The following is a 17,001-nucleotide window of genomic DNA, read 5'->3' as shown; positions in this document are numbered from 1 at the left end:
ATCTCTATGCCTTATTGATTCCTGAAGCCAGAATAGAAAAAACAAAGAGAAAAAGTAAAATCCCAGTCTGTCCAGATGATATTCAATCACCTTTCAAAATAAAAAGAAATTCAAGAGTGAGTGGAGGATGGAAAAGTTCTCAGTATAATGCTGTCATCTTGGGACTGGAACTCTACCTTTCGATAAGGAGATATTGATCACAGAATCATCCAGTCAAATATTACCCAGCTACTAGTCTTCATAAGTTCCTTTTTCACACACAGTGGATCTAAGTGCTTTCAGAACGTGTTAGACTAGAGAATTGCTGGACTAGAGAATGCCATACCCAACAGCCCCACTGACATGATGCTCTCTGGCTTGGACCCTAGGGCTGTGTCCAGACTCAGGGGTTTTTTCGGGAAAAGTAGCCTTTTCCCGAAAAAACTTCCCCTGCATCCAGACTCAAGCCGCGTTCTTTCGAAATTATTTCGAAAGAACGCGGCTTTTCTTTCGATGGCGGTAAACCTCTTTTTACGAGGAAGAACGCCTTCTTTCGAAAGTTCCTCTTTCGAAAGAAGGCGTTCTTCAATGTAAATAGGGCTTCCTTGAAAGAGAGCATCCAGACTCGCTGGGTGCTCTCTTTCGAAAAAGCAGATTGCTCTTTCGAAAGATCCGCCTGCAGTCTAGACGCGATCTTTCGAAAGAGGCTCTTTCGAAAGATGCTTTCGAAAGAGCCTCTTTCGAAAGAAGCCTGCAGTCTAGACATAGCCTATCTGACTGATGCCAGAAAGACTAGTGCAATAAAAGATTCAGTGAAGACAATGAGCAATTGCTCATAGAGCTCAAGTAAAGGAGATTGTCTTTCCTGATCCAATTTAGGTAATACCACCCCAAACAGCTGTTCATATGAATTGCTCGGGAATTCTTTGCCATGTATGTTCACCATGGTAATACTATATGTACTTGCTATGCTTAAAAAAACAGAGATTAATAAGACTGGGGCTTTTCATCTTAGAAAAAAGAATAGACTAAGGCCAGGTCTACACTACAGGAGAAAGTTGAACTAAGATACACAATTCCAGCTACGTGAATAGCATAGTTGGAGTTGATGCACCTTAGCTCAACTTACCATGCCATCTTCAAGGCAGGACCTGCAAAATCAAACCCTGGGAGATCAATCTCTGGTTTACAAACAATTAAATAGAAACAAAATAAATAAATACAAATAAATAAAAATGTAAAGTCCCTGCTTTCAAGATCTTAGCCTCTACTTACAGAAAGTGAGACAGAAGGATACAGAATATACGGAAGTGGTGAACCTCAAACAAGAGGGCTAAGTACAATGGTGGCATGCAAGGTGGGTCTGGAAATACAATGGTATCATACTTGCAGTGTCCCTAAATTAGCCCTTATTGTACATAAGGTTTAGTACGTGTATGAGTCCTTGAGATATAGACACCAACTCACCTGCATAGTCATCTGCTCCATAGTCTTCTGTTGGGTCTTCAATGGGACTGGAGCGCACTCGTTCCACTTTGGGGAAATCATTTCTTGGTGAGTAGGGCTGGATAGATGTCCCATAAAGAACTAAGGACCATTCTTTCAACTTGCCTAGCAGTTAAACATTTAAAGCATAATATTAGAAATGGCTTACATTCTTTCTTTCTCTCATGTGGCTTTTGATGTGGATCGTGTGTCTTTAGCTTTATGTCCTTGTGTGGGACATAGTGAGACAGAGCTAATGCAGTTTGAGTTTCCGTACAAATCCAAACCAGCTCACCTTTCTAAATCAGTGTATCATAGTACAGCTCTCCCACTAAACCATCCTCTTCCAGTTCTAACAACAGCATACTTAACTACTTCACACTTGCCTCAATTAAAAACATAAACAGTTTGCACAGAAGGGTGAATTCCTGATCTTGAAATCAATGGGAAAACTCATATGGACTTCAGTAGGGCAGACTTTCATTCCTGAATTCATGTTCCTGAAAGACACTAACTAACCAACTTTAAAAAAAAATTCGTAATCTGTCCATTCATTGGGTGCATAATCAATAGGATTCCAGTTTAACAAACAGGTTGATTGTTTTATAATATCTAGTGAGTAACTCCTGCTGGCTTTAATGGAGGTCTAATGCATGGTGACAGAAGAATAAACTCTTCTAACATCAACATCTCTCTAGTAAAACTTCCATGTTTATCCTCTGAAAACAATGCCACTGGTAAAAACCCACACTAAAATCTTAAAACATGAAAAAATTAGGCCACACGACAGCCTTGGTTATATTTTGTCACATTCAAAAACCAGAACACAGTTTGGCTGAAGACAGCATAATTGTCAGTTTCTCATCAAGAAAGTCTTAGGACTGAAACAGATTAGCAGTCGACAATTTTTGAGAGTCCTGCAGCTACTTTTCTTGGTAGGCTATTCCTTGGTCTAATTGCTCTTCCTGCAGAACAATTTTTTCAGAAGTTTAAACCAAATTAACTTTTTATTTAAAGAGATCATTCATTGTACTACCTGTGTGGTAAAATTCAGATAGGTTTAACTCCTCCTTTATATTATTTGCTCTCAACAATTTGTTTTAGGTTTTAATATTCTCCTTTGCCTATATATATTAAACTATGGAAGTTAAGTTCCATTAAATTTTATTATATTCATTAACTTTTATTAGTTATCTTTCCATATTCTCCCAATTTTGTTACTGTCTTTTAGTGAGGTTCCCTAGTTATATACCATATTACCTCTCTAATTTTACATTCAACAGCTCAAATTTAATCATCAAGAAGCCAGGGTCTTCCTAAGGTGTTGACTAGCTGACTAGAGGTGATCACCCATTTTCTTTTCAATTGTTATATTTTCAGGCTAAAGACTGGTGTGAAATAGTTCCTGTTTTCAGTACTGCTTACTCTTTGATTTTCAGCCTGATTTGATAGAAAACGTACCCTTTATCTGATGTTGTTTTGTCCTCTGTTCATAGATTATCATGTTGAAAAAGGCCGTGGTCCCATAGTCTAACCTACTGTATCTCACAGGAATTCCTTGATTCTTGCATTGAGCCCAATAATTTGTAGTTAAGGTACAGCATATCTTTTAGAAAGATGTCCAACCTTGATTTAAAGACTTCAAGTGATGGAGAACTTACCACATCTCTTATTATGGTTAATTACCTTCATAGTGGAAAAAAATGTGCACCTTATTTTCAGTATGAATTTTCAATCTTTACCTCCCAATCACTTGCCTTTGTCTCATAGATTAAAGAGCCCTGTAATATCAGGCATCAGCTCCCTGTACAAAATCATGCTGCAGCTGTCCCTCACCCTTCTTTGGATCAAAAACCTTAATCTCTGTTTACACACCCCAGGTCTCATTGCCCCTTTTAGCCACAGCATGGCTCCAAGTGATTATCCCTAGATCCTTGTCAGAGCTATTGCTTTCTACTTCCCCATCCTATTATTATGGCCTACATTCTTTGTTTTTAGATATATGATGTATTTGGCTGCAATAAACTGGATGCCATCAATGAATGTGTTTTTCTGCTGCAGCATGAGGCACAGGTCAATTGCTGGTTTGATCTAAAGTACATGGTGGATTCTCTGTAACTTAACTCTTGTAAATCAAGATTTGAGGACTTCAGTAACTCAACCAGAGGCTATGGGCTTGGTACAGATTCTGTGGCCTACCATCTTGCAGAAGATCAGACTAGATCTTGGGTTCCCAAACTGGGGGGCATGAAGAAATTCCAGGGAGGGCACGAGGCAACCCAGCCTTCTCCCCCCGCCCATCAAGTTTGGCTGCCCTGTTCAGTTCCTTTTTTCCATTTTTTTTTTGCTCAACGATTTTTGTTGCTAATTTGGGGGTAGGAGGAACGACATGATGCCAAAAAGTTTGGGAACCACTGGACTAGATGATCATGATGGTCCGTTCTTGCCTGTAAGCCTGAGTCCTGTTGAAGCTACCACACTTGGACTTTACATGCCTTCAGAGGTCTACAAGAGCACATCTATCAACAGGATTTGGATCATGAATGTGTCTCTTTAAGAAGTGGAGGCGAGAGTATCACAGGCATTACTATAGGAGTAGTTTCGTATTAAAGAATTGTTCATTTAATAAAGGGTGAGAAAAATCCATGGAACTTGTCAGCATATAAGTGAAGTCTACCTCAAGGCAGGTTTAATTTGCACAATGAAAACACACACACATACATGCACATTTATAACTAGAGAAAACACCAACTTGTTTTGTCAGGAGTCTCCTGGAATAGGGCTCAAATCTCCTGGAGGCTACTGGGGAGATTTTTGGTTGCTAAAAGTCTGGCAGCACAGTGAGGTTAAGGCAGGCTCCCTGTCAGCTCTGGCCCTGTGCTACTTCCAGAAATGGACGGTACATTCCTGCAGCTCCTGGGTGGCGGGGTAGAATGGGAGAGGTGGTCTACACTCACTGCCACCCCTCTCCCTCAGAGGCTGCAGGGACATGACAACCTTTTCCAGGAACAGCATGAGACCCGGGCAGGGAGCATGCCTTAGCTTCGTTGTGCTGCTGCCCAGGAGGTGCCCAAGATAAATGTTGTCAGGTCTGCACCCCTCACTCCCTCCTGCAGCCTAAGGACTTACTGCAGCCCAGAACCCCTTCCCAGAAGTTGCACCCTCTCCAGTTCTACAATCTCCAGCATCGGCCCTGAGCCCTCTCCAGCATTCAGACTCCCTCCCAGAGCCCGTATCCTCTCCTGCACTCTGACCCTGTCCCAGGCTTTGCCTAGAGCACACGCCAAACCTTTTGTCCCCAGACTAGAGCCCGCATGACCTCCTGCATCCCAACCCTCTATCCCAGACAGATGAAAGTGAATGGGGGTGGGAAAGAACAAGAAATGGAGGGAAAGGGGATGGAGTGAGCTGCGTGGGGCTGTGAAGAAGGAACGGGACAGGGGCAGGGCCTTAGGACAGAGGTGGGGCCAGCAAGGGTCTTTGGGTTTGTGTGATTAGAAAGTTGGCAACCCTATTTATAACAAATAATATAAACCCTATTAAATCCTACACATTTGAGCTAAAACATTTTTTTGGCCGATTCCATCATTTAGTCTGGCTAGTCTAGGTCCTTTCCCTGCTTATATTTAGTACAGAACATTGATCCCCAGTTGTCTATGTAGGAGAAACATTATATCAGAGTATTCACAGACAACATATGTCGGCACTTTGCCCCCATACATTCTGCTGAATTAAATGCAGAAATAACATGCTTTTTTAATGGGCTGGATGCTGCTTTTCTTTACGGTTAACAGATGTGACAATACCGTGCCCAATGCTAGCATCTGATGACATCAGAAACATTACATGGGTTGGCCATTTGTTCACATTTTGAGACAGGAAAACTCGTTATTAATTATCAAACTTTTTGAGAGCTAAACAAATACTTGCAGACATGCATAACTACAAAGCACATATGGTGGTGATAGCAGTGTGATCAATTGCAGACTGTGCTGATAAACTAGGTAACCATCCTAAACTGAACTCATGCACCTTGGCTTACCTCACAGTCTTCCCATTGATGTATCACTGCCAGGCCAAATTCACACATTCCCAATGTCTGAGTTTTTCCACAAATAACATATGCCAGGCATTGACAAATCTTTTCTGAACGGGAGTACTATTGGACAGTGTCCATTATGAGGCAAGAACTACTCTGGAAGCTGGGAGTAGATGATGCTAAGGAGGACAAAAAGAACCAGGGCCTGAATTCTCCGCTGTCCTAGATCCTGTGTTGTCACTGAGGGTATGTCTACACTACATGGCCACTTCATTTACATCAAAATGGCTGCCGTGCTGTGCCGATCAGCTGTTTGTCGGCTCAGCGTGGTAGTCTGGGCTCTCGGCGGTCGACATCAAAAGCCTTTGTCAACTGCCCCGTTATGCCTCGTGGGATGAGGTTTACCAGGGCGGTCGACAAAGGCTTTTGATGTTGACTGCCGAGCATCCAGACTACCGCGCTGAGCTGACAAACAGCTGATCGGCACAGCCCGGCAGCCATTTTGATGTAAATGAAGCGGCAATTATTTAAATTGCTGCTTCATTTTGCTATGTCTGCAAAGCTCATCTACATGGCTACGTCGATGGAGCCATGTAGGGTAGACATACCCTTATGTGTGTGTGAAGGCAGAGTGAGTGTCTAACACTCACATACTGATCTGGTGGAGTTTTACACCCATCTTGCAGAGGTATAACTGGCTACACAAAGTTCCAGGCTGTGAAGAATCACTTCTCCAGGTCCAGATTCTCAGCTGTGTTCTATGTCCACTGGGTACACCTGAAGACAGGGAGGTGGTTTCCGATTGATTTGATTCCTGACAGTTTAGAGCAGCCTCAGGACTTCTTTAAACTATGCCTGCTAGCTATGGCCCATTAGCCATATATGGGCTGGTATACCTGCTGTGGAAGTCTACAACTAAAATGGCTATGATAGCTCTGTGTCAACCACTAGAGAACTCCTCAGCTCCACTTCCTCTGTTTTCTTTGGACTACTGGACTTACCCTCACCAGCTGAGAATCCTTATTGCTTGACTGAACTCAGTCAAGCTCTGGCCATGAATACCTCCTGAAGAGCTAGCTGGAGATGATTAACCACTAATTCTGCTGCAGTTCATACGGTATAAAGTATTGAAATCAACAGAACTACTCATTCAGGCTGGAGTTTGCAGAAACAGGTCCTTAAAGAGTATTTGGAATAATGTAAGTCCTGAATAAAATTTGGTGGGACTCAGTCCTCTCTGTGGCTTGTCCCTTTTACAGTGCTCCGGAAGCATAAAGGGGCTGTGAATGGACTCTGGAGAAAAGCCCCCATACAAGGAGCTCATGGAGAATGGCCAGAGTGGCTCTCTGCCAGCCTTGCTCAGGATCCAGCATAGGGAACATGACACTGCAGAGGGAGGGAGGTGTTTGGAATACACTGCTCTCTGTGCTGTACGTGGCTGGGAGATGGCTTATGATGTGCTGTTGCAAGTTGCTTTAATCAATTCCTTGGAGCCAGGCAAGCCTCTGGCTACTGCAAGAATAAACGTGGTAACATTAAAATATTGATTAGGTTGCCTATCATTGACTTCATGGGCTTCCTTTTTAGTAAACTGATTAAATAATAGTTGTTGCTGTGCAATCTTGAACAATGCAAGCAGTGATACTTGAAGAGTATAATCGAGCCTGGCTTAATGCATGATGTTCAGAACACTTATCTTGGAGCGTCAAGAAAGCTGCAGAGATTTCCATCTGACCATACTCCCTGCCAAACAGGGCATCATTCCACTGAAAAAGGATAGAGATAAGGGGCCTAATCAACTCTCAGTTAAATTAATGTGCCTTGCATGTTCAAAAGCTACACAGGGGTAGCTGTGTTAGTCTGTAACTGATTTTTTTTTTAAATAACAAATAGTCTTGCAGCACTTTAGAGACTAACCAAAGAGGTGGATGGTATCATGAGCTTTTGTGGGCACAACCCACTTCTTCAGATGAATGGAGTTGAGGGGCCCAGTTAAGGTAATCCTGATCAGATTTTTACAGTATTCATTCTGAATTTTGAACATTTTTAAAATGTCACAGGCTAGTCATCACTCTGATAGTCCACTTTATTGCATTGCATTTACCGAACTGATTCTCAGTGTTTTCAATCATGCAGTAAGGATTAATTTAGCTTTACTATTCAATAATTTTCAATACGTTATTTGTGAACATTTTTAGTCTACATTTCTTGCTGATGTAATTTTTCTTCTTTAATACCTTTATTGAAATAAATCTTGACAGAAACTAAATGCCCTCAGACAGTTGATTTGAGGGCATCTAATTTATTTTGATGTGAGATCCCAAAGGAAGCACTCTAAGCTATATTCATCAATGGTGCTGATATTTTATGTTTGTAGTATATCCTTTTGTAAATGAGACTTAGGACTGACTATTTTTTTCAGAAGACTTAAGAGAGTTAGGTACTTATCTCACATTGCAAGTCAATAGAAGATGGCACCTAACTCTCTTGGGCCCTTCTGAAAATTCTAGACTAAATCTCCATTTCTTTGCTCTAACTGTATTGATATTTTGGATATTTGCATAACTAGTGTCAGATCAGACCACATAGTAATACCTATGTGCGAAACAGGAATTAAAAGCAGGAAATCTTCTGAGGCTATACACAGGGCCATTCTTATTATTTACAGGGCCCAGAATTATTTAACTGATGCTCCTATGCCCAATGGCAGATGGGGGAGGGGGCAGAATGAAGTGGGTTTTTTTTAGAGATGTGATTTTATAATCTTCAGCAACACACCACTGAAATATTTTTAAAGCAAATTTTAAACTAAGATCTGTAGACTAACACAGTAAACTCAGACAGTATATACCTGTTAGAATGGCTCTTTCATAGGTTCAATGTTCTGCTAATACGTCTAGCAGGCTTTCACTTTTAGGTTAAAAATGTACACACTTGGACTGAAGTGGAGATGAACGTAGGAGATAGCCGTGTAGAGAGTCTCTGGGTTAAGCTAAAAGGAGTAAAAAACGAGGGTGATATCATGCTAGGAGTCTACTACAGGCCACCTAGCCAGGTGGAAGAGGTGGATGAGGCCTTTTTTAAACAATTAACAAAACTATCCAAAGCCCAAGATTTGGTGGTGATGGGGGACTTCAACTATCCAGACATATGTTGGGAAACTAACACAGCGAGGCACAGGCTATCCAATAAGTTTCTGGACTGCATTGGAGACAACTTTCTGTTTCAGAAGGTTGAAAAAGCTACCAGAGGAGAAGCTGTTCTGGATTTAGTTTTAACAAATAGGGAGGAACTAGTTGAGAACTTGAAAGTGGAAGACAGTATAGGGGACAGTGATCACGAAATAATAGAGTTCATGATCTTAAGGAAAGGTAGAAGGGAGACCAGCACAATTGAGGTAATGGATTTCAGGAAGGCAGATTTTGATAAGCTCAGAGAACTTGTAGGTAAGGTCCCATGGGAAGCAAGACTGAAGGGAAAAACAACTGAGGAGAGTTGGAAGTATTTCAAAGGGACGTTGTTAAGGGCCCAAAAGCAAACAATTCCGCTGTGTAGGAAAGATAGAAAATATGGCAAAAGACCAGCTTGGCTTAACAAGGAGATCTTGCATGATCTCAAAATAAAAAAGGAGTCATATAAAAAATGGAAACTAGGACAACTAACAAAGGATGAATATAAGCAAGCAACACGGGAATGCAGGGGCAAGATTAGAAAGGCAAAGGCACAAAATGAGATCAAACTAGCTACAGGCATAAAGGGAAACAAGAAGACCTTTTATAAATACATTAAAAGCAAGAGGAAGACCAAGGACAGGGTAGGCCCACTGCTTAGTGAGGAGGGAGAAGCAGTAACAGGAAACTTGGAAATGGCGGAGATGCTCAATGACTTCTTTGTTTCGGTCTTCACCGAGAAGTCTGGAAGAGTGCCTAACGTAGTGAATACAAGCAGAGAGAGGGTAAGTTTAGAAGATAGGATACACAAAGAACAAGTTAAAAATCACTTAGGAAAGTTAGATGTCAGCAAGTCACCAGGTCCTGATGAAATGCATCCCAGGATACTCAAGGAGCTGATAGAGGAGGTATCTGAGCCTTTAGCTATGATCTTTGAAAAATCATGGCAGACAGGGGAGATTCCAGAAGACTGGAAAAGGGCAAATATTGTACCCATCTATAAAAAGGGGAATAAGAACAACCCAGGAAACTACAGACCGGTCAGTTTAACGTCTGTCCCAGGGAAGATAATGGAGCAGGTAATTAAGGAAATCATATGCAAACACTTGGAAGGTAATAAAGTGATAGGGAATAGCCAGCATGGGTTTATGAAGAACAAGTCATGCCAAACTAATCTGATAGCTTTCTTTGATAAGATAACGAGCCTTGTGGATAAGGGAGAAGCGGTGGATGTCATATACCTAGACTTTAGTAAGGCATTTGATACGGTCTCGCATGATATTCTTATTGATAAACTAGGCAAATATAACTTAGATAGGGCCACGATAAGGTGGGTGCATAATTGGCTGGATAACCGTAGTCAGAGAGTTGTTGTTAACGGTTCTAAATCCTGCTGGAAAGGGATAGCAAGTGGAGTTCCTCAAGGGTCTGTTTTGGGACCCGTACTGTTCAATATCTTCATCAATGATGTAGATATTGGGATAGAGAGTACGCTTATTAAGTTTGCAGATGATACCAAACTGGGTGGGGTTGCAACTTCTTTGGAGGATAGGGACATAATTCAAAATGACCTTAGCAAGTTAGAGAAATGGTCAGAGGTAAACAGGGTGAGGTTTAATAAAGAGAAATGCAAAGTGCTCCACTTAGGAAGGAACAATCAGTTCCATACATACAAGATGGGAAGCGACTGTCTAGGAAGGAGCATGGCGGAAAGGGATCTAGGGGTCATAGTGGACCACAAGTTGAATATGAGTCAACAGTGTGATGCTGTTGCAAAAAAAGCAAATATGATTCTAGGTTGTATCAACAGGTGTGTTGTAAGCAAAACTCGTGAAGTCATTCTGCCGCTCTACTCTGCACTAGTTAGGCCTCAGCTGGAGTACTGTGTCCAGTTCTGGGCGTCACATTTCAAGAAAGATGTGGAGAAATTGGAAAGGGTACAGAGAAGAGCGACAAGAATGATTAAAGGTTTAGAGAACATGACCTATGAAGCCAGGCTTCATGAACTGGGCTTGTTTAGTTTGGAAAAAAGAAGATTAAGGGGGGGACATGATAGCGGTTTTCAAATATCTAAAAGGGTGTCACAAGAAGGAAGGCGAAAATTTGTTCCTCTTGGTTTCTGAGGACAGGACAAGGAGTAATGGGCTTAAAGTGCAGCAGGGGAGGTTTAGATTGGACATTAGGAAAAAATTCCTAACTGTCAGGGTGGTCAAATATTGGAATAAATTGCCAAGGGAGGTGGTGGAATCTCCCTCTCTGGAGATATTTAAGAACAGGTTAGATAGACATCTGTCAGGGAAGGTGTAGACGGAGCTTGGTCCTGCCTTGAGGGCGGGGGGCTGGACTCGATGACCTCTTGAGGTCCCTTCCAGTCCTATTATTCTATGATTCTATGATTCTAACTAGATCATCTCTGGAGGAAGTGAAGCCACAGAACAGGGATAGAAAGAGGCAGGTAGATGGACCCTAAGAGCCAGCAATGCCCCAAATTTTGGGATGCCCTATGCAGCTGTGTATTCTGTGTATGGTTAAGGATGGCTTTGGTTAAACACATTTCTATCCAAGAATAGGATTCAAAAGTGGGAGAATAAAAGGTCTGGGACATTTTGTCAGGTGCATGACAGCACAAAGCAAGCTCAAAGCAGGTACAGCTCACCTGTAGGGAGGCTCACACCAGTACTCTATTGATGGAGAACTCACAAAGGCCACTTCCCTCCTTGTATTGATTAGAGCAAGTGTGTGGACAGAAATCGCCCACAGCTTTATCAGACAAAATGAGGGGAGTGGCCTTCATTAGCCTGAGGCAAAGGTGGCTCAGGATCTGGGGAGCTCAAACTCAGACAGTCTTTATCACTTTCCACATGCAATTGTGTTATCTGCTTTAAAAATGCAGGCATACAACTGCAGGTACCACTCTTGGGCTTCTCTTTCTGAAAATTTGTTTCTAAATCCCTTTGGCTATGTCTACACTGCAGGCTTCTTGTGCAAGAATGGCTGTTCTTGTGCAAAAACTTGAAGAGAGTCTACACTGCATGTACATTCTTGCGCAAGTAAATTTACAGTAAAGCGTCAGAACAGAGGGCTTCTTGCACAAGAGCTTTTCCTCTCCCGACAAGGAATAAGCCCTCTTGCACAAGAGCTCTTGCACAAGAAGGCAGTGTGGATGGGCAACAGAGGTTTCTTGCGCAAGAAATCCCAATGGCTAAAATGGCCATGAGAGCTTTCTTGCGCAAGAGAGCGTCCACACTGCCATGGACGCTCGTGTGCAAAAACACATCCCTTGGGCAAAAGCACATGGCAGTGTGGACGTGCTCTTGTGCAAGACCTTTTGCTCAAGAACTCCTATGCAAAACAATTCTTGCGCAAGAAGCCTGCAGTGTAGACATAGCCTTTGTGTTTTCAAGCACTGACTCTTACTCCGGTCATCTGAAGAAGTGGGCTTTGCCCATGAAAGCTCATGGTACTATCTACATATTTGGTTAGTCTTTAAAGTGCCACCAGACTATTTGTTGTTTTTTTAAAGTTTTTCTTGGTAACTTATTAGAGATACTAAAAATAGTTTGTTTCTGCTACCAAAATGCACAAGCCTGATGCGGTCTAGATGTTGAGTGCAACTTATACCTTGAGATGGCAAGTTTTCACTTGGTGGTGATAAAGGAAGTAGTAGTTTTCTCTTTTCAATATTTTCTACACAAACCAGAAGTAGGTTCATAATAAGAATGAGCTATGGGTCTCAGAAGATAAATAATAATAGTGTAGAAGTGAAGCACAACATCAAATTCTGCTTCCAATTCTTTGCAATCCCACTGAAATCTGTGGGTCTGCTCAAGTATAAATGAGTACAGAGTTTAGCCCAAATACTGCATGCAACTGAACATAATCTTCTGAATCAAAGAGCCTAGCTAAGAATAAATTCATACCTGGAGTCTTGAAGTTTCTCAAATGAGATGGTGTATCTTGAATCTCTAACTTCCAGTCACCTGCTGCTTTTTCACCCCAGCAATGAGTAGTCATGAACTCCCAGTTTTTAAAACCTTCTGTGGAATGATCAAATAACCTAGGAAAAGCAATCATGTATTATATATACACTGAAGAACAAGAAAACAAGCCTTTGCCTTCATCAGTGATCCTCAATCCTCATGTGTGCCCTCTCATAAATGAAGACTATTTAAACTAATTAGCGTATCTAATCTAAGCATTTACACTGCACTTATGATAGTTTTGCAGCATTTATTTCAAACTTATCTAATGAGACCATTTTCTAATGAGACCAAGTCAATGCAGGGGAGGGAAAGACTCTTCTATATGCTGTTGTTTCATATAATGCAAGAGAGAATAAAAATGTATTCATTGCAAATTAAAACTGCCAGTGCAGTTTAATAAAATCAACACCGTGAAAAAAGTACACAGAACACAATCACATTTCCTTTGTTCTGAAAGCATGAGTCAGATAAAAATATCATCATCATTTTTAAGTGAAGAGATTTCTTTTTTCCCCCTAGTTTTGGGTTGAAATACTGAACTGAGGGTTAAGAAAATAAGGAATACTAGATGAGTAATACAACATGAGTACTGTAGTTGGGAGCAGAATAGATTCTGTGTGCATGATGCTTGTGAACAAAGCAAAGGTAACTGAGAGTTTATTGTATCAAACTTCAAATGATTTAAATATTGCTATATCCAAAAGATTGACAGAGTCTAGTTTTGGTAGACTGCAGAGACTAATTGGCATATGTTTTCATCTTATTAACAGCTTTATAGTAATTTAATTACTTATGGCATGGGTCTGAATTACAGTGTGTTTTAGTAGAAATCCAGTTTAGAGTTTGCAATCTGATGCTGATCCGCAGGGAGGACTGGCTCAAGATTTTATTACCTAAACCTGGAATTTATTAATGAGATTTTGAAGACACACTTCTCTTCAGTGTTTAATAGTGTGCTGCCTGGTGCTCCAAAGCTATTGACGAGAGATTCCCTGGAATAGAGACTGCTGTCTCATAAATGGTACAGTTCAGCTTAAAGAGAATATATATAATTTCAGACCTCTCTCCCCCTTTCCTGGAAACACACATATACTGTCAGAATCACATACACTACATTTAGCTGTATCTTTTTATTCACACTCTTTATGCATGGAGATTCCATGGCTTACGTCTGTGCTTAAGTGTATTTCATAAAATTAGATTTGTACAGTAGCTGACTACTGGCATAGCACCATTGTTGAGTCAACGGATTTACCACAATTTTCTCTTAAAGAGAGCAAAACTTATTCATATAAATGTCAAAACAAACCAACCTTTAAATCACTTGAGTCTATCCTATAATCTCTGAGTGCATTTCAACCTCATTTTTTAAAAAAGTTGTGAATTAACACAGTGTGCAAAAAAATTGTGAAAGCTGCATGCAATTTTAATGCCGTTACTTTGTGCAAAGTATTGTTAAGACGTTCCAGATACAAACAAAAATAGGCTATCTTTCCTCTTGAGAAGCTCACACAATTTAATACGTAAGTCCTAACCCTATAAGTCCTCTATTTCCCTAACTCCCTTGATCTTGGTCTACACTAGGACCTTATTCAGAAATAATCCCCCCACCGCACTTTCGAATTTACAAGCGGTGCATCCACACTACTAAGCCATTATTTCAAAATAATGGGCTACAGAATTCAAATTCTATACTCCTGCTTTTCGCAAGGAAAAATGCTAACTCTGAAATAGTATTTTAGAAAAAATGTTAGTGTGGATGGCCCATGGCCACTAATACGAATTTATTGACCTCCGGGTGACACTCCTGCAGCTCCCCAGAGTGCTTCTTGAGGCTCCAAGTCTGAAGTAGTTCGTCCACATTAACAGAGCCTGACTCGGATTAATTTTGATGCTTTGATGCATGTGAGGACATGCAAGTTCGAATTTGTTTAATCGGGAGTTCTTAAATCATAATTTCAAAAGTTTCCTAGTATAGACATGGCCTTGGAATTGTTCTACAATATAGCAGAGAATTTGGTCCATTCTGTATTATGATCAATTTAGTTATCTGAGTACAAGAGATTTTGCAAACAAATGTTTGCTAGTATAGCATGCACAATTTACTGCAGCAATCCAGATTCCTTATTTAGTTATCATTCCACATATGTAGTAGGGAGGTTCAAATTAAATGATCGCAACAGTTGGTTTTCAATAGACCTAATATGGTTGCCATGCAATATCGTGCTGATTTGTACAGTAACTCAATAAATAACTGATACTATCACAGTATATTATTTTTAAACAGTGTCAGTCAGTCAAGACATTTTTACTATGGATTAGTACAAGATTTTCCATGACATTTGTGTTTTAGAGGAGATTGTAATCAACCTTGCCTTTCAGATCAGTGGCAATTACATTTTCTGTCACCTCAGATATTTGGACTTATATTGTTTGCTTATCTAAATTCCATCCAAAGTGTCGTATTTAAAAATGCAATTATATTTTTACTCCTATCTAAAACCATAGTCACTTTTAAGTCCAAAAATTAGCCCTGGTCCCAGATATTCAATAATACCTCTAATTAAAATATACTACAGAATTCTACATTAATGCTGTAAGCATTCAAATGTTGGATCATTACTGGGGAATACTGTAATACTGTTTCATATGGAAAGGGCTAATTTTGGAAGGAACAGATTACCAAGCTCCTATTGGAAAGGTACTGTAGTTATCAAACAGGGGGTTTATTGGTATTTTTCTATTTCATCCTCACCTATTCTACAAATGAATACACTGTCATCAAGCCACAGGAATATATCACATCAGTTGGTAAAGAAAAAGAGTTTGCAAGGAGTAAAATGGTGAGTTTGAGTTTGTGAAAGTGCTGAGTTCATGCAGTATAGGCACAGCTGTGAACTCTCCTGTATGAGAGCTATATGCATTCTCCTGTATGAGTATTTTATGCTGCTCTGCATATTTATGAGGATCTTTTACAAAAAGGACAATGCGTGTGGCATACTAAGGTGTTTGTGTTTTTCTCATGTAAGGGTGTTAAGCACTGAAATGTTTACCAGAAAGTTAGGATCACTTTCTCTCACACAAAAAGAAATCATACAACTGATTAGGATTTGGGGAGAGGGAGAGGGATGGGATGGGCACTGAGTCACTAAAACTCAACTCATGCTTTTTCATACGTTTGATGGATTCAATTACTGGGTCACACTTCATGCTAAGGTATATTTATGAATAGCTTACAAAGAATTAGTAAATGATTAATAAGTGTTATAGATTGTTGTAGAGTTTAAGATTTCAATGGGTGCCATATAGACATGTACAACAACTATAGATGTGCTTACAGCCACTACAACACTTCTACTTGTTCCTGTAACATTCATCTAACAATATGTGCAGGTCTAAATTAATTTAAAATTGAAAAATAATGGGTCTGTTTGTGACGTAGGTGTGTGTATGTGTAAATATACACACACAGAGTATACCCAAATAATAATTTTCTTAAAATAAGATTATCTCTTTCTAGGTCTCACCACTAACAATAGTATCTCCTCTCCATTTACCAGCTTAATTAGAAACAGAAATATTAATCTGCAATTACATTTAAGCAACAGAGACAGACGGGTATCCACTTTCAGTTAAATTCTACAACTGGGAACACAAGGCTAGTCCCTCACAGTTTCATCTACAAGATCTAAGATGAAAATGGTTTGAACTGTTAAGTGCAAAACCCCAAAAAACAAAAGCAACAATACCAACAATAAAACACAATAACCCACACAGAAAAATAGCAAGCCATGGTTAATTCATGATTGCAAACTGAACCCTCCTCTTTTCTATAACAGAAGAGGGTTCTGGGGGCTAGACTTTGGGGAGGACCACCTCAGTCAGATAATATAATTTTTTATTCCTCTGGTCCTTTTTTATCCTTGAAGTTTTAGCTGCATGAGACACAACCAGGCAATATAGATTGAATTCACTGTTTTAAGAGTCTGAAAATGTACACACACCCAAATGATTGATGTGTGGTGGTGATAGCAGTTGGAGGTGTGGGACTATTTATCCTCTGCTGCAGAGCTCTTTGTTTATGATGTACTCCAGTCCTCCTAAATTAGCAACTTGACATATAAGTGGTCCCTGCACGCCGGGCTAATAGGCACAAGGCTTAAGCTGAACTAGTATTTTGAACACTGCAGAGTGCCTTCTTGAGCTTTGCACCTGAAGAGGTTTGGGTAAACTATTCTCTGAACAGCTGTTCTCCAGGGGGCCCCAGCAACTGCCTGTCAGCTGGGAGAAGTAACTGTTGAGGAACTCCAGACAGCTGAATCTGGCTTAATCAAAGCAGTAGGCC

The 17,001-nt window shown here is 40.4% G+C and overlaps 1 protein-coding gene across 3 annotated transcripts in view; it reads right to left on the bottom strand.

Moving 5' to 3' along the window:
* PCSK5 (proprotein convertase subtilisin/kexin type 5) overlaps positions 1-17,001 on the bottom strand; it is a 336,184-nt gene that overhangs the window by 93,801 nt on the left and 225,382 nt on the right. For all 3 annotated transcript variants that reach the window (XM_075931728.2, XM_025178860.3, XM_075931730.2), the window contains 2 exons: positions 12,594-12,730; positions 1,447-1,590 (listed from right to left, as the gene is read on the bottom strand). In XM_075931728.2, the coding sequence (XP_075787843.2) occupies positions 1,447-1,590; positions 12,594-12,730 (281 nt within the window). The remainder of the gene's footprint in view (positions 1-1,446; positions 1,591-12,593; positions 12,731-17,001) is intronic.

Source organism: Pelodiscus sinensis, chromosome 6 (genome assembly GCF_052426305.1).
Source record: "Pelodiscus sinensis isolate ZL-2025 chromosome 6, ASM5242630v1, whole genome shotgun sequence".
In the NCBI taxonomy this organism is placed as follows: domain Eukaryota; kingdom Metazoa; phylum Chordata; order Testudines; family Trionychidae; genus Pelodiscus; species Pelodiscus sinensis.
This window is presented reverse-complemented; position numbering and strand designations above follow the sequence as displayed.